This window comes from Hypanus sabinus, chromosome 5, assembly GCF_030144855.1.
Source record: "Hypanus sabinus isolate sHypSab1 chromosome 5, sHypSab1.hap1, whole genome shotgun sequence".
NCBI classification, from domain to species: Eukaryota; Metazoa; Chordata; class Chondrichthyes; order Myliobatiformes; family Dasyatidae; genus Hypanus; species Hypanus sabinus.
The window spans coordinates 82,282,885-82,307,011 of NC_082710.1; the positions used below are offsets into that span (position 1 = coordinate 82,282,885).

A 24,127-nucleotide genomic window follows, 5' to 3' on the forward strand; every position below is an offset into this window, starting at 1 on the left:
CCCTCAAATCTCTTTGTCACTTGTAGAATATTGACATAGAGCATAGAAAATTACAGCACAGGAACAAGCCCTTCAGCTTACACTACTGTGCCAAGCCAATTAAATTAGTAATCAAAAGGCCAACAAAACCAATCCCTTCTGTCCACACAATGTCCATATTGTTCCATTTTCATCACATGCATGTGCCTATCTAAACAAGTCTTAAAAGTCCTTAAAGCATCTGTGTCTACAAACACCCCAGACACCCACCACTATGTGTAAAAGAAACCTGCCCATCACATCTCCTTCAAAATTATTCCTCTCTCACCTTAAATGCATGGCCTTCACTTGCTTTCAGGAAATAAGGGTTTCTGCTTCAATGTGCTAACACATTCCATCTTCCAAAAACTCTTTGCAGAAAGCTTCTCCATACTCAGCTCATCTGAAATCCTCACCATTGACTTTTAAACCAGATCTTATCAATAGTCTTAATCAATAAAGCATCAGCTTTAGAGTTCTGAGTTTTCTTCAAAAATGTAATCTATTTAGTAATACGTATTTTTGAACTGGATTGATTGTAAACATGTAGTTCTTACTGAATTGCAGAATAATTCCCTTTATAAGTAATTTATATGTTTAAATCACACTGTCCTAAAGAAGGGTCTTGGCCCGACACATTGACTGTTTACTCTTTTCAACAGATGCTGCCTAGCCTGCTGAGTTCCTCCAGCACTTTGTGTGTGTTGTTTTGGATCTCCAGCATCTGCAGATTCTCTCCTGTTGAAGATTCTTATTATTTTGTTCTCTCGCTGCAGCGGTGCATGAGCAATCATGTGAAGCTTACAAACACAAAGGGAACACATCAGGTTTCTTCTCCATTGATCCCGATGGCAGTGGGGCAGTGGGACCTCTCCTTGTGTACTGTAACATGACAGGTGAGCTGCTTTGCACTGGACTTACTCTGAAGAGACTATATACCAGTTCCTTTAGGAAATCAAGGAAAAAGCATGGGATAATCAGTAATTCCTTCTACTCAGTGAACAGATTTATCTTTTGGTAATTAAACTGAACATATAGCACATGAAAATAAAGTGCACCCATTCATTTGTCTGAATAATCCATGAGACAAAGAAGGGGAGATTCTTGTAGCAAATCAATGTTATAATTTCAAACCAGTATTTTCTTTCTAGTAGTGAACTATGTTGCTAAAATATAGTTCAGTAGGTCTTGGTAGCAAGACACCTAAACCTACAACTCTTATGAATGTTCAGTCCACACACACCCCTGATTGATGCGCCTTGTACTTCCACAGCTTCTGATTGCACTTTCATATTTAAGCTTTTTGAAAAAAATCAACTTCATAAAAAGTATTTGTTCAGTTAAAAAACAACCATTTAACTTCAAAGTTGTTATTCAGTTCACAAAAGAATATATATTGTTTTTCCATAGATGCCTTTAACTATTAATATAGTTATCTGACATTCTAAATTTGCTCTTCCTTTTATATAATCCAATTGTATCCTATGCTTCCACCAGTGACAACAATCTGAAAGGTTGCTACCATGCTGATGGCTAGTAAGTTTCCACTGAGTACAACATTCAGAAAATAAATTAATGTAAGACATAGAAATCGGCTATTTGTGTATTAGAGCTGGGGTTGGATGTTTAAGATTTCAAGACTAGGCATAAACTGGGATGCCACTCCAATAATGAGGGTCCTATAATTCCAGATTTACACTCTTATGGATGGAATGTTAAGCCAGTATCCGTCTGTTTATTGGTTGGTTGTTTGGCATCCGTCTGTCTTGAAGGACAATGGGTGATGATGATCATCATCACAAGCCTGGGCCAAGGTACGGAGATCCTGAGATGCCCAGTCGTCAAGATCCCTCTTTCGTCCTCACTAGTGTAGAACAAAGGAAAGCTTATGAAGCCTTATGTTTGGTACCAGCTTGGCAGCAGGAGCTGCTGGAAGGACGTTCCATGACATCCAGCCGAATTAGGGGCTCCTCTCTGGATTTGCTGTCTGAGTTTACTCCCATAGCCTTCATCTCTCCTGAGGCTGGGGATGTGGTTCACAAGCACCAAAGCCTGAACACACACCCAAGAGCCTGCGTGCTACATTTGCAGGGGCCAGACCTTCTCCCTATCCTCTGTAGTTCAGTCAGAGTGCGAAAGGAGTTTAATTTCCATGAGTCACCAGCAAGGAGGCTTGCTACTGGAGAGGCTATGTACTGTCAGAGAGAGACTTAGGCATTCAGCGCTCCTTTTCGCAAGACTCCTACCCAGCAGTGGAAGCTGAAAGTGAGAATGACAAGCACTGACCACTACACTACTACACTAAATGCATCACAACAACCATTTTGACATTTTATTAACTGGATGTAAAAGATTTCATGCCACTATTCTGGAGAAAAATAAAGGAGTAAACAGCAATATCATGATTAATATTAAGTTCAAGTTCATTGCGGATGCTAATATGGTATCCATCATTAGGGACCCCCATCACCCAGGTCATGACTTGTTCTCATTGCTACCAACAGGAAAGAGGTACAGAACAATAAAGGCACACACTGAACAGTTCAGGAACAGTTTCTTCACCTCTGCCATCCAATTTCTGAATGGACATTGAATCCAAGAACACTACCTCATTACACTTTTATTTCTATTTTTGCACAACTTATTTAATTTAACTAGTTAATGCATACATATCTACCTACTGAAATTCACGTTTTTCTCTATTATTATCAAATGCATTGTACTGCTGCCACAAGGACAATAAGTTTCACAAAATATACTGGTGATATTAAACCTGATTCTGGTTCTGATTGTAATTCAACTGTACACATGTAAACAGCGAAATGAAAGAACGTTTCCCTGAGACGAAGTTGAAAACACAGTACATCACAGTATATCCCCTCTCAGCCCCAATCTCCTGCCTTCTCCCGTATCCCTTCATATCCTGACCTATGCAAAATCTATCAAACTCTGCCTTAAATATACCCAATGACTTGGTGTGAATTCCACAGATCCATCACTCTCTGGCCAAAGAAATACCTCATCTCTGGTCTAAATGGATGACACCCTTTTCTGAGGCTGTGTCCTCTGGTCAGACACCCCACCGTAGGAAGTACATCTTTTCCCAGATACAGGGCCAAACCTGTTAACAATGGTTAACAATGTACATCAGAGGGCTCATCAGTGTCTAATAAAGCCTTAATATTACACATTTGCTTGTATATTTGAATGCTGTCGAAATGAATTCTAACATTGCATTTGCCTTCCTCACTACCAACCCAACCTGCGAATTAATCTTTAGGCAATCCTGCACGAGGACTCCTATGTCCTTATTCACCGCAGATTTTTGAATTTTCTCTCCATTTAGAAGCCATCGCTTTTATTTCTTTCACCAAAGTGCATGACCGTACACTTCCTGCACTGTATTTCATCTTCCACCTCTTTGCCCATTCTCCTAATCTGTTTAAGTCCTTCTGTATTGTCTCTGCTTTCTTAACACTTCCTGCCCCTCCACCTATCTTCGTATCATCCAGACACTTGGCCATAATGCCATTAATTTCTTCATCCAAAACACCAACATATTATTTAAAAAGAATTGGTCCCAACACAGATCCCTGTGGAACACCTCCAGTCACCGGCAGCCAATTAGAAAAGGTTCCCTTTATTCCCACTGTTTGCCACCTGCCAATCAGCCACTGCTCTATTAATGCTAATATCTTTTTTGTAACTCCATGGGCTCTTAACTTGTTAAGTAGCTTCATGTTTGGCACCTTGGCAAAGGCCTTCTGTTGCTAAGCTCTAGTGATTAAATATACCCAGTTCGGGAGAGTTTAAACTAATTTGCAATTTGGATGGGACCCAGAATGATAGAGCAGTGAAAGAAGTGCATGGAGTAAAGCCGGATCTAACATATAGAGAGGCTTTGAGGAAAGAACAGCAGAATAAAGGGTGTAAAGGTAGTAAGGCAGAAGGCCTAAAGTGTGTGTACTTCAATGCAAGAAGCATCAGGAACAAAGGTGATGGACACATACATGGAATTATGATGTAGTGGCCATTATGGAGACTTGGCTGGCACCAGGGCAGGAATAGATTCTCAATATTCCTGGATTTCAGTGCTTTAAAAGGGATAGAGAGGGGGAAAAAAGGGGAGGACGGGTGGCATTACTGGTCAGGGGTACTATTATAGTTGCAGAAAGGGTGGGTAATGTAGCAGGATCCTCTTTTGAGTCAGTATGGGTGGAAGTCAGGAACAAGAAGGGAGCAGTTACTCTACTGGGGGTACTCTATAGGCCCCATGGTAGCAGATACCGAGGAGCAGATTGGGAGGCAGATTTTGGAAAGATGCAAAAATAACAGGGTTGTTATCATGGGTGACTTTAACTTCCCTAATATTGATTGGCACTTGATTAGTTCCAAGGGTTTAGATGGGGCAGAGTTTGTTAAGTGTGTCCAGGATGGATTCCTGTCACAGTATGTTGACAGGCCGACTAGGGGGAATGCCATACTAGATCTAGTATAAGATAATGAACTGGGTCAGGTCACAGATCTGTCAGTGGGTGAGCATCTGGGGGACAGTGATCACCGCTCCCTCACCTTTAGCATTATCATGGAAAAGGATAGAATCAGAGAGGACAGGAACATTTTTAATTGGGGAAGGGCAAGTTATGAGGCCATAAGGCTAGAACTTGCGGGTGTGAATTGGGATGATGTTTTTGCAGGGAAATGTACTATGGACATGTGGTCGATGTTTAGGGATCTCTTGCAGGATGTTAGGGATAAATTTGTCCCGGTGAGGAAGATAAAGAATGGTAGGGTGAAGGAACCATGGGTGACAAGTGAAGTGGAAAATTTAGTCAGGTGGAAGAAAGCAGCATACATGAGGTTTAGGAAGCAAGGATCAGATGGGTCCATTGAGGAATATAGGGTAGCAAGAAAGGAGCTTAAGAAGGGGCTGAGAAGGGCAAGAGGGGGGCATGAGAAGGCCTTGGCAAGTAGGGTAAAGGAAGACCCCAAGGCATTCTTCAATTGTGTGAAGAACAAAAGGATGACAGGAGTGAAGGTAGGACCGATTAGAGATAAAAATGGGAAGATGTGCCTGGAGGCTGTGGAAGTGAGCGAGGTCCTCAGTGAATACTTCTCTTCGGTATTCACCACTGAGAGGGAACTTGATGACGGTGAGAACAATATGAGTGAGGTTGATGTTCTGGAGCATGTTGATATTAAGGGAGAGGAGGTGTTGGAGTTGTTAAAATACATTAGGACGGATAAGTCCCCAGGGCCTGATGGAATATTCCCCCAGCCTGCTCCACGAGGCAAGGGAAGAGATTGCTGAACCTCTGGCTAGGATCTTTATGTCCTCATTGTCCACGGGAATGGTACCGTAGGATTGGAGGGAGGCGAATGTTGTCCCCTTGTTCAAAAAAGATTATAGGGATAGTCCAGGTAATTATAGACCAGTGAGCCTTATGGCTGTGGTGGGAAAGCTGTTGGAAAAGATTCTTAGAGATAGGATCTATGGGCATTTAGAGAATCATGGTCTGATCAGGGACAGTCAGCATGGATTTGTGAAGTGCAGATCATGCCTAACAAGCCTGATAGAGTTCTTTGAGGAGGTGACCAGGCATATAGATGAGGGTAGTGCAGTGGATGTGATCTACATGGATTTTAGTAAGGCATTTGACGAGATACCACATGGTAGGCTTATTCAGAAAGTCAGAAGGCATGTGATCCAGTGAAGTTTGGCCAGGTGGATTCAGAATTGGCTTGCCTGCAGAAGGTAGAGGGTCGTGGTGGAGGGAGTACATTCAGATTGGAGGGTTGTGACTAGTGATGGCCCACAAGGATCTGTTCTGGGACCTCTACTTTTTGTGATTTTTATTAATGACCTGGATGTGGGGGTAGAAGGGTGGGTTGGCAAGTTTGCAGACAACACAAAGGTTGGTGGTGTTGTAGATAGTGTAGCGGATTGTCGAAGATTGCAGAGAGACATTGATAGGATGCAGAAGTGGGCTGAGAAGTGGCAGATGGAGCTCAACCCAGAGAAGTGTGAGGTGGCACACTTTGTAAGGACAAATTCCAAGGCAGAGTACAAAGTAAATGGCAGGATACTTGGTAGTGTGGAGGAGCAGAGGGATCTGGGGGTACATATCCACAGATCCCTGAAAGTTGCCTCACAGGTAGATAGGGTGGTTAAGAAAGCTTATGGGGTGTTAGCTTTCATAAGTCGAGGGATAGAGTTTAAGAGATGTGATGTAATGATGCAGCTCTATAAAACTCTAGGTAGGCCACACTTGGAGTACTGTGTCCAGTTCTGGTTGCCTCACCAAAGGAAGGATGTGGAAGCATTGGAAAGGGTACAGAGGAGATTTACCAGGATGCTGCCTGGTTTAGAGAGTATGGATTATGATCAGAGATTAAGGGAGCTAGGGCTTTACTCTTTGGAGAGAAGGAGGATGAGAGGAGACATGATAGAGGTGTAGAAGATGTTAAGAGGAATAGACAGAGTGGACAGCCAGTGCCTCTTCCCCAGGGCACCACTGCTCAGTACAAGAGGACATGGCTTTAAGATAAGGAGAGGGAAGTTCAAGGGGAATATTAGAGGAAAGCTTTTCACTCAGAGAGTGGTTAGTGCATGGAATGCACTGCCTGAGTCAAGTGGTGGAGGCAGATACACTAGTGAAGTTTAAGAGACCGGTAGACAGGTATATGGAGGAATTTAAGGTGGGGGTTATATGGGAGGCAGAGTTTGAGGGTCGGCACAACATTGTGGGCTGAAGGGCCTGTAATGTGCTGGACTATTCTATGTTCTGTGTTCTATGATTAGGGTTGAAGAAGCAAATGGCTGAAGGGAAGTAGCTGCTGTTGAGCCTGGTGTTGGGAGACTCGAGACTGCTGTATCTCCTGTCCACTGGTAGCTGCTAGGCTCAGATAATGGGTTATTCAGAAAGGGAAGTGAGTGGGATCAGACTTATTACTTTGAAACAAGTAAGAGCTCAATCAAGTGTGACTTCCACTGCATGTTGCATACAGAACTAGTCAACCCTGGTGTTCTATGCCAGCAAATGGGAAGAGGTACTGATTCTCCACACTGGGTCTAGCAGTATAGTAGTTACATTACTTAAGTTCATGTTCGTTAATCTAGAAACTCAAGTTCCCACCATGGGAGGTACTAAACATAGGAAATTCAATGTTCAATATATCATCCAAATCAATGATAAAATATAATGTAACTGTAGGATCTATTTTTAATGATCATATGATTGCAGGGAATTTTTATTTTTTATATTTTACTTTTAGAGTTGCAGCATGAAATAGGCCCTTCTGACCATTCAAGCCACAATGCCCAGCAAAATCCAGTTTTAAGCCCAGCATAATCACAGGAAAATTTACAATTACCAGTCAACCTACTATCCGGTAAAACTGTGGACAGTGGGAGGAAACCCATGCAGCCATTGGGTGAACGCACGTACTCCTCACAGATGATGTCAGAATTGAACTCTGAGCTCTGATGCCCCAGGGTAAAAATCAGAGTAAATCAGAAGTAAATTATGTTTTGGAATGGCCGAGTCAAAGTACTTACCTTCATATTCTAGAAATGTTGTGGAAGGACCTGAGGCAAGCAGCTAATGCAAGGAAACCCACCAACATCCCGGAATTGAAGCACTTTTGTAGGGATAAATGCCCCAAAATTCCTCCAAGCCAAAGTGCAGGACTGAACAACAGTTACCAGACATGTTTGGTTGACGTTACTGCTGTACACCAGTCACTGAAAGCAAAGATTCACTTAATTTTTCCAACAAGTACATGTAATATAGGATCATTTTTCTCAATAAATAAATGAACAAGTATAATTTTTTGATGTTATTTATTTAATTGGGTTCCCTTTATCTAGTCTTAGGACATGTGAAGATAAGGTCACATTTTAGGTCAAACGTATTTATGCAGAAAATTCTACAGGGTTCACAAACTTTCTCGCACCACTGTAGGTCAGAAAGGACGTCTATTTTCATAATCAACGGAAAATCTGCTGATTCTGTAAATCCGAGCAACACACACAAAATGCAGGAGGCCAGGTAGTATCTATGGAAAAGAGCAGTCAACATTTCAGGCAGCAGGACTGGAGAAAAAAGATGAGGGATCAGAGTTAGAAGGTGGGGAATGGGAGGAAGAAACACAAGGTGGTAGATGAAACCAGGAAGGGGGAGGGGTGAAGTAAAGAGCTGGGAAGTTGATTGGTTAAAGAAAAACAGGGTTGGAGAAGGGGGAATCTGATAGGAGAAGACAGAAGGTCATGGAAGAAAGAAAATAATCCAGTATAAGAAAATTTAGTAATTTAAACCTTTTGTTACCACATTCACAAATGTTCTTTCTGTTTCAGGATAGGGTCTTGGTTTGGACCTCAAAGTAGGTGGAGATACTCAATTACTGTCCTGCTTTCATTTTCATGGGAGAGCGATTAGGATGTCCAGCCTATTTAAACATTTCTTGAATCTGTGCTATTTCTTCTCTTAAATGTGTATGAAAGTGGGGACAGGGTAATGTGCACCAGAGAGATGTGAGACCACCAAGGTATTACTTATGTAAGAACATAAGGAATTGGAGTGGGTGTAGATATTCCACCATATAACAGAATTGTGCCTGATTTTCCATCTTGAACACTATTGTTCTTAAATCCTCTCATATCGAGATTTAATCATTTACAGTGCTGAATGAATTCAGTGACTGAACCCATAGAAAGTTACAAAGCCTAAAGTCACCACCGTTTTAGTGAAGAAATTCCTTTGCATCCGCCCATATGGATTCACTTTCAAAGACTCTTAATCTCACACATTTGATAGTTATTTGTTTTTTTGGTATTTGCACAGTTTATTGTATTTACTATAAATGCCCAAAAGAAAATAGTGACATACATGTACTTTAATAATAAATTTACTTTGAACTTTGAAATGCTGTTATTCTGAGATTATTTAATGTGCCCCTCTCCCAAAGTGTGTGATCAAATTTCAATTCCTGCATATGCCATTGTCAGAATGTGAATCAGGTTCATTGCCACTGATAGAAGACCATAAGACATAGGAGCAGATATCTAGTTAAATGTTTTGTGGTAGTAGCAAGACATAAAAACTATTGCAAGTTAGAAAAACTAAATAAGTAGTGCAAAAGGTAAATAAAAAGATTGTTCAGAAACCTGATGGCATAGGGGAAGAAGCTTTCCCTAAACTGTTGAGTGTGGGTCTTTTGGCCCCTGTACCTCCTCCTCAATGGTGGTAATGTGAAGAGAACATGCCCCAGGTGCTGAGGGTCTTTAGTGATGACCCGTGCCTCTTGGCAATGTCATTGATGCAAGGGTGATGGAAACATATTCAGCAAGCAGCACAGAAAATTCTGGAGGAAGTCAGCAGTTCCAGACAAAGGGAAGATGAAGGGTCCTGATGGAATATTTCAACCCAAAATAGTAACTGTCCATTCCCCCCAAAGATGTTTCCTAATGTGCTGAGTCCTCCAGCATTTTGTTTGCTGCCTGCTGAATTTATTTTCATCACCCTTAAAAGTAGTGAAGCCCACAAAATATCAGAAAGAATAGCACTTTAAGAGCAAATGTTATGCGCAGGAAAATGACATGGCCTGCTAAGTAAATAATTCACATCAATGAATAGCAACTGTCTTAATACTTTTTGGTTCATTGACAATTATGTTTTATTTCCTTAACTTAAAAAAAACAGAAGATAAAACATGGACTGTGATCCAGCACAACAACAGTGAGCTCACCGTCATACAGGAGTCCACTGCAGAAAGACCCCACCTCGCTCTCTTTAATTACACAGCCAGCATGGAACAGCTTCAAGCCATGATTAAGAGCATGGAGTATTGTGAGCAAGAAATGGCCTACCACTGCAAGAAGTCACGCCTTTTAAACACACAAGGTAAATATGAGCAGCACATCCTATTAATTTCAGAGCATCAAAGCTCAACACTTTTTTTGTTGGCATGGGGAAAAGATATCAACCTTGAACCTGACAGTCAGAAAGCATTACTTCTATAATGCCACATGCTTGCAGTGTCATTCTTAGAAATGGAGGCCCTTTACACTTGATATATGGTTGCATCTTATCAATTTTTATATAAATCTAGGAAGATCAGAAAAATATTAATTGTGCTAAACAATTATTAGTTATTATGATTCACACAACTTTTGACTATAATGCAATTATGTGTAAAATATTGTTTTAATCGTGTTTACTGGTTCTGAGGTATTCTCCATAGTTGGATTGCATAGTGTGTACTTAGCTTTCAGTGGTGAGATTATAAAACAAGGCATCTATGCTTTCAGGGAAGTGTATAATCTGATATTCTGTTGTAGTATGTCGGTTTGTTAGTAACTTAGGAAATAGACTTAATTTTTGCCTCATTGTAATTTTGGTGTCCAGCATTCCACCCAAACTGAGCTCCCCTGAGCATGATGAATTGATGCAATTACTGTACAATAGCCTCAGGATGACATGGTTCCCTTCCAGAGAGGAGTCTCAGCCTGAAATGTCACCTTTCCACAGACGCTGCCTGACCCGCCAACTTCCTCTAGCATTTTATGTATATTGCTTGGATTTACAGCATTTGCAGATTTTCTTATTTGTGACTTCCTTTCAAAGATGATGCGCTAAGTTTGGCCTAGCATTCAAAGATGGGCATAAGTCCTTAAGCAATTCACACAAAATTCTGGAGAAACTCACCAGGTCAGGCAGATTGTATGAAAATGATTAACAGGTGACATTTTAGGCTAAGACTCTTGGTCAGGACTGGAAAGGAAGGGGGGAGATGCCAAAATAAAAAGGTGGGGAGAAGGGAAGGAGGAGCAACGAGAAGCTGATAGGTATAGCCAGGTGAAGGGCTGGAGAAGAAGGAATCTGATAGGGGAGGAGAGTAGACTATGGGTGAAAGAGAAGGAGGAAGTGCACCAGAATGAAGTGATCGGCAGGTAGGAAGAGGTAAGAGGCTCAGTGGGGAATAGAAGCAGAGGGAAAAGGGAGAAAAAACAAATTACCAGAAGGAGAAATCGAAGTTCATGCCATCAGGTTGGAGGCTGCCTAAATGGATATGAGGAGTTGCTCCTCCACCCTGAGAGTGGATTCATCGGGGTCTCAAAGTCAAGTCACACTCCAAGTCAAGTCAAGTCAACTTTTATTGTCATTTCGACCATAACTGCTAGTACAGTGCATAGTAAAAATGAGACAAAGTTCTTCAGGACCATGGTTTACATGACACAGTACAAAAACTAGACTGAACTATGTAATTAAAAAAAACACAGAGAAAGCTACACTAGACTATAGACCTACACTGGACTGCATAAAATGCACAAAAACAGTGCAGGTATTACCAGGTGTCAGTCCAGGCTTTGGGTTTTGAGGAGTCTGATGGCTTGGGGGAAGAAACTGTTATATAGTCTAGTCGTGAGAGGCCGAATGCTTCGGAGCCTTTTCCCAGACGGCAGGAGGAAGACGAGATTGTATGAGGGGGGGCATGGGGTCCTTCATAATACTGTTTCCTTTGCGAATGCAGCGTGTAGTGTAAATGTCCGTGATGGCGGGAAGAGAGACCCCGATGATCTTCTCAGCTGACCTCGCTATCCGCTGCAGGGTCTTGCGATCCGAGATGGTGCAATTTCCGAACCAGGCAGTGATGCAGCTGCTCAGGATGCTCTCAATACAACCCCTGTAGAATGTGATGAGGATGGGGGGTGGGAGATGTACTTTCCTCAGCCTTGGCAAAAAGTAGAGACGCTGTTGGGTTTTCTTTCCTATGGATTTGGTGTTGAGGGACCAGGTGAGATTCTCCACCAGGTGAACACCAAGAAATTTGGTGCTCTTTATGATCTCTACCGAGAAGCCATCAATGTTCAGTGGGGAGTGGTCACTCCGTGCCCTCCTGAAGTCAGCAACCATCTCTTTTGTTTTGTTCACATTAAGAGACAGGTTGTTGGTTCTGCACCAGTCCGTTAGCCACTGTACCTCCTCTCTGTAAACTGACTCGTCGTTCTTGCTGATGGGACCCACCACGGTGGTGTCATCGGTGAATTTGATGATATGGTTCGAGCTGTGTGTTGCAGCACAGTCATGGGTCAGCAGAGTGAACAGCAATGGACTGAGCATGCAACCCTGGGGAGCCCCCCTGCTCAGTGTGATGGTATTGGAGATGCTGTTCCTGATCCAGACTGACTGAGATCTCCCAGTCAGGAAGTCTAGGATCCAGTTGCAGGGGGAGGTCTTCAGGCCCAGTTTCTGAGGGATGATTGTGTTGAATGCTGAACTAAAGTCTATGAACAGCATCTGAGCGTATGTGTCTTTTTTGTCCAGGTGGGTTAGGGCCAGGTGGAGGGTGGTGGCAATGGCGTCATCTGTTGAGCAGTTGGGACGGAACGGAAACTGCAGTGGGTCCAGTGAGGGGGGCAGCAGGGTCTTGATATGCCTCATGTCGAGCATCTCGAAACACTTCATGATGATGGATGTAAGTGCAACGGGCTGGTAGTAATTTAGGCAGGACACTGAAGACTTCTTCGGCACGGGAATGATGGTGGCGGCCTTGAAGCACGTTGGAACAGTGGTGCTGCTCAGGGAGATGTTGAAGATGTCAGTGAGAACATCTGCTAGCTGGTCTGCACATCCTCTGAGCACTCTACCAGGGATGTTGTCTGGTCCAGCAGCCTTCCGTGGGTTGACCCTGCACAGGGTTCTTCTCACGTTGGCCACGGAGAGACACAGCACCTGGTCATTCGTAGGAGGGGTGGACTTCCTCGCTGCCATGTCACTTTCCGCCTCAAACCGGGCGTAGAAGTTATTCAGCACATCTGGGAGGGAGGCATCACCTGCACAGTCAGGTGATGTTGTCTTGTAATTGCTGATGTCCTGGATGCCCTTCCACATGCGTCTCATGTCGCCGCTGTCCTGGAAGTGGCTGTGGATTAGCTGTGCGTGTGCACGCTTTGCCCCTCTGATGGCTCGGGACAGTTTGGCCCTTGCTGTTGTTAGAGCTGCCTTGTCGCCTGCTCTGAAGCCGGAGCCGCGGGACCTCAGCAGTACACGCACCTCTGTGGTCATCCATGGCTTCTGGTTGGCACGTATAGTGATGGTCTTGGACAGAGTAACATCATCAATGCACTTGCTGATGTAGCTGGTCACTGATGCTGTGTACTCCTCTAAGTTGGTAGAGTCGCCATCGGTTGCAGCCTCCCTGAACATGTGTCAGTCAGTGTGCTCAAAGCAGTCTTGAAGAGCAGAGATGGCTCCTGTTGGCTATGTTTTCACTCTCTCTCTCTCTCTTTCTCACATACACACACACACACACACACACACACACACACACACACACACACACACACACACACACTCACCTTGCACATACTTTCGATTCCAGGTTACACTTGATTTATGCACAGAGCAGGAATGACTTGGTTGATGCTGTTGTTAATACATGTTGAAATTATTTCTGGATCATCTAGTATCTGATGACTCAATGGTCTGACGAGCTTGTTCAGTGCCAAATGATCTGATGAAACTGATATTTGCATTATATGTAATATGGCATTGTAAGCTCCATTGAAATCTCAGAAGCCAAATTCTGAAGTGAATTTTAGTGTGTAAATTTAATTATTCAGCGATGCAGTGTGGACTAGGTCCTTCCAGCCTTTTGACCCACGCCATCCTAGCAAACTTGCAATCCTTATTAACCCAAACCTACTCACTGGATAATTTACAATGACCGATGAGCCTATCCTGTATGCCTTTGGACCATGGGTGAAACCAGAACACCCAGGCAAAATCTACACACTCCACAGGGATGACATACAGACTCCTTATAGAACAGTGCCAGATTTGAACTCTGAACTCTGGAACATCCAAGCCTTAACAGCATCCACTAACTGCTATACTACCGAGGCACCCCAAAAATCTACTTTACTGCACGTACAATAGGTGCTTAAGGTCACATGGAGATCGTCTGACTTGCTCGCAGAACCACATCATACTAAATTTAAGCAAAATCACAGATACCTCTCTTGATTGGTGGGGCCTAGTAGCTCAGTGATTAACATAATTCTATAACTACACCATTGCTGCTGTCTGTAAGGAGTTTGCACATTCTTCCCAAGACTGCGTCTGTATCCACCGGGTCCTCCAGTTTCCTTCATAAGAACATAAGAAATAGGAGCAGGAATCTGGTCCGTCGAGCCTGTTCCACCACTCAATAAGATCATGGCTGACCTGATCATGGGCTCATCTCCACCTACCTGCCTTTTTCCCATAACCCTTAATTCCCCTACTATACAAAAATCTATCCAACCTTGTCTTAAATATATTTACTGAGGTTTCTTCCACTGCTTCATTGGACAGAGAATTCCACAGATTCACCACTCTCTGGGAAAAGCAGTTCCTCCTCATCTCCGTCCTAAATCTACTCCCCCTAAATCTTGAGGTTATATCCCTTAGTTCTAGTCTCACTTACCAGTGGAAACAACTTTCCTGCCTCCCTCTTATCTATCCTTTTTATAAGCTTATATGTTTCTATAAGATCTCCTCTCATCCTTCTGAATTCCAGCGAGAACAGTCGCAGGCAACTCAATCTCTCCTCATAGTCTAACCCCCTCATCTCTGAAATCAACTTAGTAAACCTCCTCTGCACTGCCTCCAAACCGTTATATCCTTCCTCATGTAAGGAGACCAGAACTGCACACAGTACTTTATCTCCTTCATCCTGGAATGAAAAGCCTCATCCTGAGAGCAGATACAGTGGAGCTGGAGGAATTACGAGAAGGGGATGGCATTTTTGCAAGAGACAGGCTGGGAAGAGGAATAGTCCAGGTAGCTGTGAGAGTCCATAGGCTTATAGTAGATATCAGTAGATAAGCCGACTCCAGAGATGGAGACGGAATATTCAAGAAAGGGGAGGGAGGTGTCAGAAATGGACCAGGTAAATTTGAAGGCAGGGTGAAAGTTGGAGGTAACGTTAATGAAGTCAACGAGCTCTGCATGTGTGCAGGAGGCAGTGCCAATGTAGTCGTCAATGTAGCGAAGGAAAAGAGGGGGACGGATACCAATATAGGCTTGGAACGTAGATTGTTCCACAAAGCCAACGAAAAGGGAGGCATAGCTGGGACCCATACAGATGCCCATGGCTATACCTTTGGTTTGGAGGAAGTGGGAGGAGCCAAAGGAGAAATTATTAAGAACTAATTCCGCCAGATGGAGGAGAACGGTGGTAGAGTTCCCCTTTGTCCATTGTTCTCATTATATCCTCAAAGAACTCCAGTAAGTTTGTCAAACAGGAACTACCTTTGCTGAACCCATGCTATGTCTGCCTGATGGATCCATTTCTTTCCAGATGCCTCACTATTTCTTCTTTAGTGATAGCTTCAAACATTTTCCAACTACAAATGTTAAACTAATTAGCCTATATTTACCTTTTGCTGACATCCTTTTTTGAACAGCGGCATGACATTCGCATTCTTCCAATCTGCCGGGACCTACCCAGAGTCCGGAGAATTTTGGTAATTATCACCAAAGTCTCAACTACAACCTCTGCCATTTCTTTCAGTACCCTGGAAATCACTCTATAAGGACCAGGGGACTTATCCATCTTTAGGCCCACAAGTTTGCCCAGCACGACCTCTTTAGCGATAGCTGTTGTATGAAAGTTCTCATCTCCCATCACATCCATATCATCTCTCTTTGGCATGTTAGATGAATAGTTTATTCAAAATGTAGGTTAATAGGTTAATTAGTCACATTGGTGTAACATATGCATTGAGCCAGAAGGGCCTGTTACTGTGCTGTATTTCTAAATTTTAAAATAAGGCAGGTTTGATTTTTCAGTGAAATGCATTAATTGTGATAATCATGTACTTGATTTAGTACAGTGCAGTTGGCCATAATGTCTCTTTGTTGCAGCCTGAGGTAGCATTACTAATGAATGCACCAACTACACCACAACACCACCAAGTGGTCTGGCTCACTAAATCACCAAGTGGTCTGGTTCACTAAATCACCAAGTGGTCTGGCTCACTAAATCACCAAGTGGTCTGGCTCACTAAATCACCAAGTGGTCTGGCTCACTACACCACCAAGTGGTCTGGCTCACTACACCACCAAGTGGTCTGGCTCACTAAATCACCAAGTGGTCTGGCTCACTACACCACCAAGTGGTCTGGCTCACTACACCACCAAGTGGTCTGGCTCACTACACCACCAAGTGGTCTGGTTCACTAAATCACCAAGTGGTCTGGCTCACTACACCACCAAGTGGTCTGGCTCACTAAATCACCAAGTGGTCTGGCTCACTACACCACCAAGTGGTCTGGTTCACTAAATCACCAAGTGGTCTGGTTCACTACACCACCAAGTGGTCTGGCTCACTAAATCACCAAGTGGTCTGGTTCACTACACCACCAAGTGGTCTGGCTCACTACACCACCAAGTGGTCTGGTTCACTAAATCACCAAGTGGTCTGGCTCACTACACCACCAAGTGGTCTGGCTCACTAAATCACCAAGTGGTCTGGCTCACTACACCACCAAGTGGTCTGGCTCACTACACCACCAAGTGGTCTGGTTCACTAAATCACCAAGTGGTCTGGCTCACTACACCACCAAGTGGTCTGGCTCACTACACCACCAAGTGGTCTGGCTCACTAAATCACCAAGTGGTCTGGTTCACTAAATCACCAAGTGGTCTGGCTCACTACACCACCAAGTGGTCTGGTTCACTAAATCACCAAGTGGTCTGGCTCACTAAATCACCAAGTGGTCTGGCTCACTACACCACCAAGTGGTCTGGCTCACTACACCACCAAGTGGTCTGGCTCACTAAATCACCAAGTGGTCTGGCTCACTACACCACCAAGTGGTCTGGCTCACTAAATCACCAAGTGGTCTGGCTCACTACACCACCAAGTGGTCTGGTTCACTAAATCACCAAGTGGTCTGGTTCACTAAATCACCAAATGGTCTGGCTCACTACACCACCAAGTGGTCTGGCTCACAACACCACCAAGTGGTCTGGCTCACTACACCACCAAGTGGTCTGGTTCACTAAATCACCAAGTGGTCTGGTTCACTACACCACCAAATGGTCTGGCTCACTACACCACCAAGTGGTCTGGTTCACTAAATCACCAAGTGGTCTGGTTCACTAAATCACCAAGTGGTCTGGCTCACTACACCACCAAGTGGTCTGGCTCACTACACCACCAAGTGGTCTGGTTCACTAAATCACCAAGTGGTCTGGTTCACTAAATCACCAAATGGTCTGGCTCACTACACCACCAAGTGGTCTGGCTCACTACACCACCAAGTGGTCTGGCTCACAACACCACCAAGTGGTCTGGCTCACTACACCACCAAGTGGTCTGGTTCACTAAATCACCAAGTGGTCTGGTTCACTACACCACCAAATGGTCTGGCTCACTACACCACCAAGTGGTCTGGTTCACTAAATCACCAAGTGGTCTGGTTCACTAAATCACCAAATGGTCTGGTTCACTACACCACCAAGTGGTCTGGTTCACTAAATCACCAAGTGGTCTGGCTCACTACACCACCAAGTGGTCTGGTTCACTACACCACCAAGTGGTCTGGCTCACAACACCACCAAGTGGTCTGGTTCACAACACCACCAAGTGGTCTGGCTCACTACACCACCAAGTGATCTGGTTCACTAAATCACCAAGTGGTCTGGCTCACTAAATCACCAAGTGGTCTGGCTCACTACACCACCAAGTGGTCTGGCTCACTACACCACCAAGTGGTCTGGTTCACTAAATCACCAAGTGGTCTGGCTCACTAAATCACCAAGTGGTCTGGCTCACTACACCACCAAGTGGTCTGGCTCACTACACCACCAAGTGGTCTGGTTCACTAAATCACCAAGTGGTCTGGCTCACAACACCACCAAGTGGTCTGGCTCACTACACCACCAAGTGGTCTGGCTCACTAAATCACCAAGTGGTCTGGCTCACTACACCACCAAGTGGTCTGGCTCACAACACCACCAAGTGGTCTGGCTCACTAAATCACCAAGTGGTCTGGTTCACTAAATCACCAAGTGGTCTGGTTCACTAAATCACCAAATGGTCTGGTTCACTACACCACCAAGTGGTCTGGTTCACTAAATCACCAAGTGGTCTGGTTCACTACACCACCAAGTGGTCTGGCTCACTACACCACCAAGTGGTCTGGTTCACTAAATCACCAAGTGGTCTGGCTCACTACACCACCAAGTGGTCTGGTTCACTACACCACCAAGTGGTCTGGCTCACTAAATCACCAAGTGGTCTGGCTCACTAAATCACCAAGTGGTCTGGCTCACTACACCACCAAGTGGTCTGGTTCACTAAATCACCAAGTGGTATGGTTCACTAAATCACCAAGTGGTCTGGCTCACTAAATCACCAAGTGGTCTGGCTCACTACACCACCAAGTGGTCTGGCTCACTACACCACCAAGTGGTCTGGTTCACTACACCACCAAGTGGTCTGGTTCACTAAATCACCAAGTGGTCTGGTTCACTACACCACCAAGTGGTCTGGTTCACTAAATCACCAAGTGGTCTGGCTCACTACACCACCAAGTGGTCTGGTTCACTACACCACCAAGTGGTCTGGTTCACTACACCACCAAGTGGTCTGGTTCACTAAACCACCAAGTGGTCTGGCTCACTACACCACCAAGTGGTCTGGCTCACTACACCACCAAGTGGTCTGGCTCACAACACCACCAAGTGGTCTGGTTCACTAAATCACCAAGTGGTCTGGTTCACTACACCACCAAGTGGTCTGGCTCACTACACCACCAAGTGGTCTGGCTCACTACACCACCAAGTGGTCTGGCTCACTACACCACCAAGTGGTCTGGCTCACAACACCATCAAATGGTCTGGCTCACTAAACCACCAAGTGGTCTGGCTCACTAAATCACCAAGTGGTCTGGCTCACTACACCACCAAGTGGTCTGGCTCACTACACCACCAAGTGGTCTGGTTCACTACACCACCAAGTGGTCTGGCTCACTACACCACCAAGTGGTCTGGCTCACTACACCACCAAGTGGTCTGGCTCACAACACCACCAAGTGGTCTGGCTCACTACACCACCAAGTGGTCTGGCTCACTACACCACCAAGTGGTCTGGCTCACAACACCACCAAGTGGTCTGGTTCACAACACCACCAAGTGGTCTGGCTCACTAAATCACCAAGTGGTCTGGCTCACTAAATCACCAAGTGGTCTGGCTCACAACACCACCAAGTGGTCTGGCTCACTACACCACCAAGTGGTGGAAGAAATTTTGCAGATACAAAACAAAAAGCTTTCCCAACTCAGTATATGCCTCCCTTCAGTGTGAGCAGTGAGTTCAGCTGTAACGGTAACGGTGCATAAGGTAATCCTCACACAAATGACACAAAAGCAGAAGGTTATTGAAGAAGCTTGCAATAACAAACTTAGAGGCTTGCTGAACCAGCAGAAACTAACTCGGCTGGCATTTGTTTCAATGATTTAAAAATTGCTTTAGAATGAGCAGCACATGCAGAAATTAAAACATTTTAAATTAAAAAGAACCAACTTCGATAACAGTGCTACATTAAATATGCAGACCATTATAAACAAATTAGAAATAGCGGTCGGCCACTCTCTCCTTCAAGCCTGTCAGATGCCATAGAATAGGGTTGAGAAAGAAAGTAAATTCCCTCTGGAAGTTATTCAGAAGTCAGAGACCCAATGTTTGGTAGAATTTGTACCACAGAAGGCTGTGGAGGCTAACTCATTCTGTGTATTTAAGGCAGAGCTTGATAGGTTTTTGATTGGTAAGGGAGTTAAAACTTCAGAAGAGAAGGTGGGAAAATCAGTTTGGGAAAAAGAAAAAGGAAATCAGCCATGATTGAATAGTAGAGCAGACTTGATGGGCTAAATGGACTAATTCTGCCTCTGTATATCTCATGGTTTTATGGTGTAAGAGCATTAACTGCCAGTAATGTTCCTTCCACATACGTTTAGATTGACTTCAGACCTTCCAAACCTGTAAAGGAGAGTGCACATAAGCTGGTAACCAAAATTTAATTTCTGTCCCAATGTTCCTTATTCTGAATTACAGACAACATTCTTACATTGTAAAACACAAACTACAGTACATATTGTAATACCTGAAGGTAAGCAATACTGGAAATAATTTTTCCTTATTGCTTAAGCTCATGTGGGAGTTTGAAAAATATCATTTTTATAATTTGACAACATATCTAAAGTCAAAGCTGCAACTAGTTGTGTAGAAAAATGCAAAATACAGATTTTAGAGGCTTACAAAATCAGCCTCTAAACTGCAAAACTTCTGCAGAACAGCAAAGAAATTCATCTCAGGTCAGTAACTGTAAGCGTGTTAGCAAGTTGTGCTGTTTCAAACTCATTCCATTTGGAGTTATTTCTTGGAGTCAGTATCAGGACATTCAGCCTGCTCCACCATTCATGGCTGACTTTTACATTAATTTTATCCATAATGCCATAACTCTAGAGTAGTCTATACCTTTGCCAAACAAAAGCCCATTGGTTACTAATTTAAAACAATTATGTATCAAGCATTTATGTTTGTGAGGATGAAAAGAGTTCCTAATGTTCACCACAGCTCAAAATCCTGCAGGAACTCAGCAGGGCAGTCAGCATCTTCTGAGCAGAATAAACCACCAACATTAGAGGTTGAGACAATCTGTCAGGGCCTGGTATTCTTGTGCTGTTCTCCCAAGATGTTTGCATTTCTTTTAATTCATGGTGGCTATGCATGCACTGTAGATTAGTTCCACAAATTTGTTGGGAGCTGCAAAATTTCAGTTTTGAGGTTTCCACTTTTTAACCTTTTTCAGTTGTTTGACAAGCTTTTTTTTGTATATGCCAACAGAATTCAGCCTGTGATTTTACAAGCTGGCTGTTTAATTGGCCAAAAAACTGGCAGGCAATTCACTCATAGTGCTAAATATAGACCAATATCGGTGCCTTTCATTCTGCCTCAAACATTCAATCCATGCAAGACAGCAGATTAAATTTCAGAGAACCAGTTCAAAGTACTGACACCAGCCTATGGTGTGTTTAGTATTACTGACCAGGACTGGGTGTCTAGGGATAATTTCAGTCTATGATCTGAGCAAATGCCATCCATAAAATTGCCAGTAACAAAGTGATAGTAATGAGGAGGCATAAAGGAGTGAGATAGATCACCTGGTTGAGTTGTGTTGCAACATCAGCCTTGCACTCAGTACCAGTAAGACCAAGAAACTGACTGTGGGCTTCAGAAAGGGGAAGTCACAGAAACACACACCAGTCCTCATAGAAGGCTGAGCGGTTTAAAGGGTGAGGAGTTTCAATCTCTTGGGTGCCAGCATCTCTGAAGATCTATGCTGTGTCCAATAGATTGATACAATTGCGAAGAAGGCACGCCAGTGGCTATATTTCATTAGGAGTTGGAGGAGATTTTGTATGTCACCAAAGATTCTGGTAAATTTCTACTAATGTAATATTCAACTGGTTGCATCACCTTCTGGTAATGCAGCCAGTTAGAAGGTAATATCTGTAGAGGGACCAGGAAATATTGCAGAGAGTTGTAAACTCAGCCAGCTCCATCCCTTCTGGTAATGCAGCCAGTTAGAAGGTAATATCTGTAGAGGGACCAGGAAATATTGCAGAGAGTTGTAAACTCAGCCAGCTCCATCCCTTCTGGTAATGCAGCCAGTTAGAAGGTAATATCTGTAGAGGGACCAGGAAATATTGCAGAGAGTTGTAAACTCAGCCAGCTCCATCCCTTCTGGTAATGCAGCCAGTTAGAAGCGGCATCTGGAGCGACCACTTCACATGCTTGGAAAATACTGCAAAGAGTTGTAATCTCATGAGCACTACCCTCCCGCCCCCAGCATTGAGGATGTAGTCAAAAGGCAATGCCCCAATAACGCGACATCTATCATTAAGGAACCCTCCACACAGGACCTGCTCACTCCTCAATACCCTCCATCAGAGAGGAGGGAAAGGAGCCTGGGGACACATACTCTGCATTTCTGAAATGACATAGAACCAATAGAACCAGTTGATGCATTGCTGTATCGTGTTGCTGCATGCAATAAATGTAATAACATTATATCAGAGACAATAAATCTAATTATGCTTCTGATTCTCAGTCTTCAGTTTAGTTGGGCTTGTCTTCTTACTTCTGTCATGGTCCGGTTCATGAAATCCACATTCCAGTTCACGGTCAGGTCCATGTTCCTTATTCCAGGTTTTCCGGTTTTCCCCAGTTTCTGTTGAGACAGCTGATTCTTGTTTGGGCTGGCTTCATAAATAGCTTCAGGATTCAGCCTTTGGCTGCTGGATTGTTCCTGTCTAGTTCTACCACTGGAGCAAGATAAGGAACTGTCTTTTGTTGTTTTGAACTGTCTCTGTGTCCACGCCTTCACTAGGTAGGTCTGGCCATCTGCTGCTACCTTCTGTTAGGTACTGTCTTGTTAAATTCTGCATTCTGTGTAATGAGTCCTGGCCCTATGTCCCCTATCCAAGGAGGGATACTGGCTCTGTGTTCCATGTTCCTGTCTCTCCCTCAACCAAGGCTCTGTGTTCCTGTCTCTCCCTCAACCAAGGCTCTGTGTTCCTGTCTCTTCCTCAACCAAGTCAAGGCTTTGGGGTCTTGTCCAGTCCTAGCCACGGCTTTGTGTTCTCGACTTGTCCATGTGCCTCACCCAGTATAGGAGTACCTTGCCCAGCCAGGTGCTGGGGTTCCCTTGTCCTGTCCAGGAGTCTCACGTCCAGTCCTGTTGCCTCTCCTCATCCTGTAGCCATGTCTCGTGCTTGCTGAGTTCTGGAATCCAAGCCTGAGTCAAGACTCAAGTTCTGGGTCCTTGCCCATTATCTGGCTCGGAGTCCATACCCAAGCCTTGTCATGTACTCGCCTAGTTCTGGGGTCCGAGCCCAAGTCAAGATCCAGGATCTGGGTCCTTGTCCAGTCTCTGGCTCGGAATCCAAGCCCAGGCTCCTCATTCCCACTTCTTTATCTTGGTTCTGCTATCCTAGTCAAGTCCTAGCCCAGGCCCAGAATCCTTGCCTCGTCCTGGACCTGTGTCATGTCCAGTGTCCTTTCTCACTTTCCTTGCTTCCTTCTCCTGCCTAGTCCTGTTCCTGGTTGTTCAGTGTCTGTGTCTTGCATTTGGGTCTGTTTCCAATGCCCATCCTATGACAACTTCAGGAAGGAGCACTCCCTCAAAGTCAAAGTTAACTTTCTTTCATTGCTGTTCAATGTGTTGAGGTAAATGAGCCCAATGCTAAATCCAAGGATCAGAATCAGTTTTGTTATCAAATTGTGTTATTTTGCATCAGTATTACAAAGCAAGTCATGTCAGAAATAAATAAATTGTGCAGGGTTGTGTCATGGGTTCATGGACCATTCAGAAATCTGAGGGCAGAGGAGAAGACACTTTTCCTAAAACATTGAGCATGGTTTTTAATGATGGACATTGCCTTCTTGAAGCAGCATTCTTGAGATGTCCTTTGGTGAGGAGGTTGGCTAATGATGAGGCTGGCTGAATTTACAAACTCCTGCAGCCTCCTTAGATGCTGCATACTAGGCAGAGATGAACCCAATTAGAGATGTACCACAGGGCATTTAAGTTCATGGTCATAGAGTAATCCAACATGGAACCAGCAAGTCCATGACAACCAAGATGACACCTAATCACATTTGGCCTATGTGCCTGTAAATATATCCTATCCACGTTCTGATCCAAATGTCTCTTCAATATTGCTTCCTCAACCATTTTCTCTGGTAGCCCCTTTCATATATTAGTGCCCTCAGCTTGAAAAAATGCCCCTCAGATACCTTTTAAATCTCTCCCCTGTCACCTTCAACCTATACCTGCTAGTATTTGGTTCCCTTTCACTGGAGTATAAGGGACCCTGTGTGTTCACCTTTTTATGGTCAATGTGTTTTTATACACATGTGTAAGGTCTTCCAAGCTCCAAGGAATAAAGTCTGAACTTACTCCTCAACTGTCAGGCTCGTGAACCAGTGTGGATAACTTCACTCACCTCAACACTGAACTCAATCTATGGACTCTACAACTCATCTTCTCAAC

The 24,127-nt window shown here is 44.0% G+C and overlaps 1 protein-coding gene across 1 annotated transcript in view; it reads left to right on the forward strand.

Moving 5' to 3' along the window:
* The window catches only part of LOC132394271 (contactin-associated protein-like 5), a 977,958-nt gene that overhangs the window by 235,587 nt on the left and 718,244 nt on the right, over positions 1–24,127 (forward strand). The window contains exons 9-10 of the mRNA XM_059970196.1: positions 795–914; positions 9,723–9,920. Of these exons, the coding sequence (XP_059826179.1) occupies positions 795–914; positions 9,723–9,920 (318 nt within the window). The remainder of the gene's footprint in view (positions 1–794; positions 915–9,722; positions 9,921–24,127) is intronic.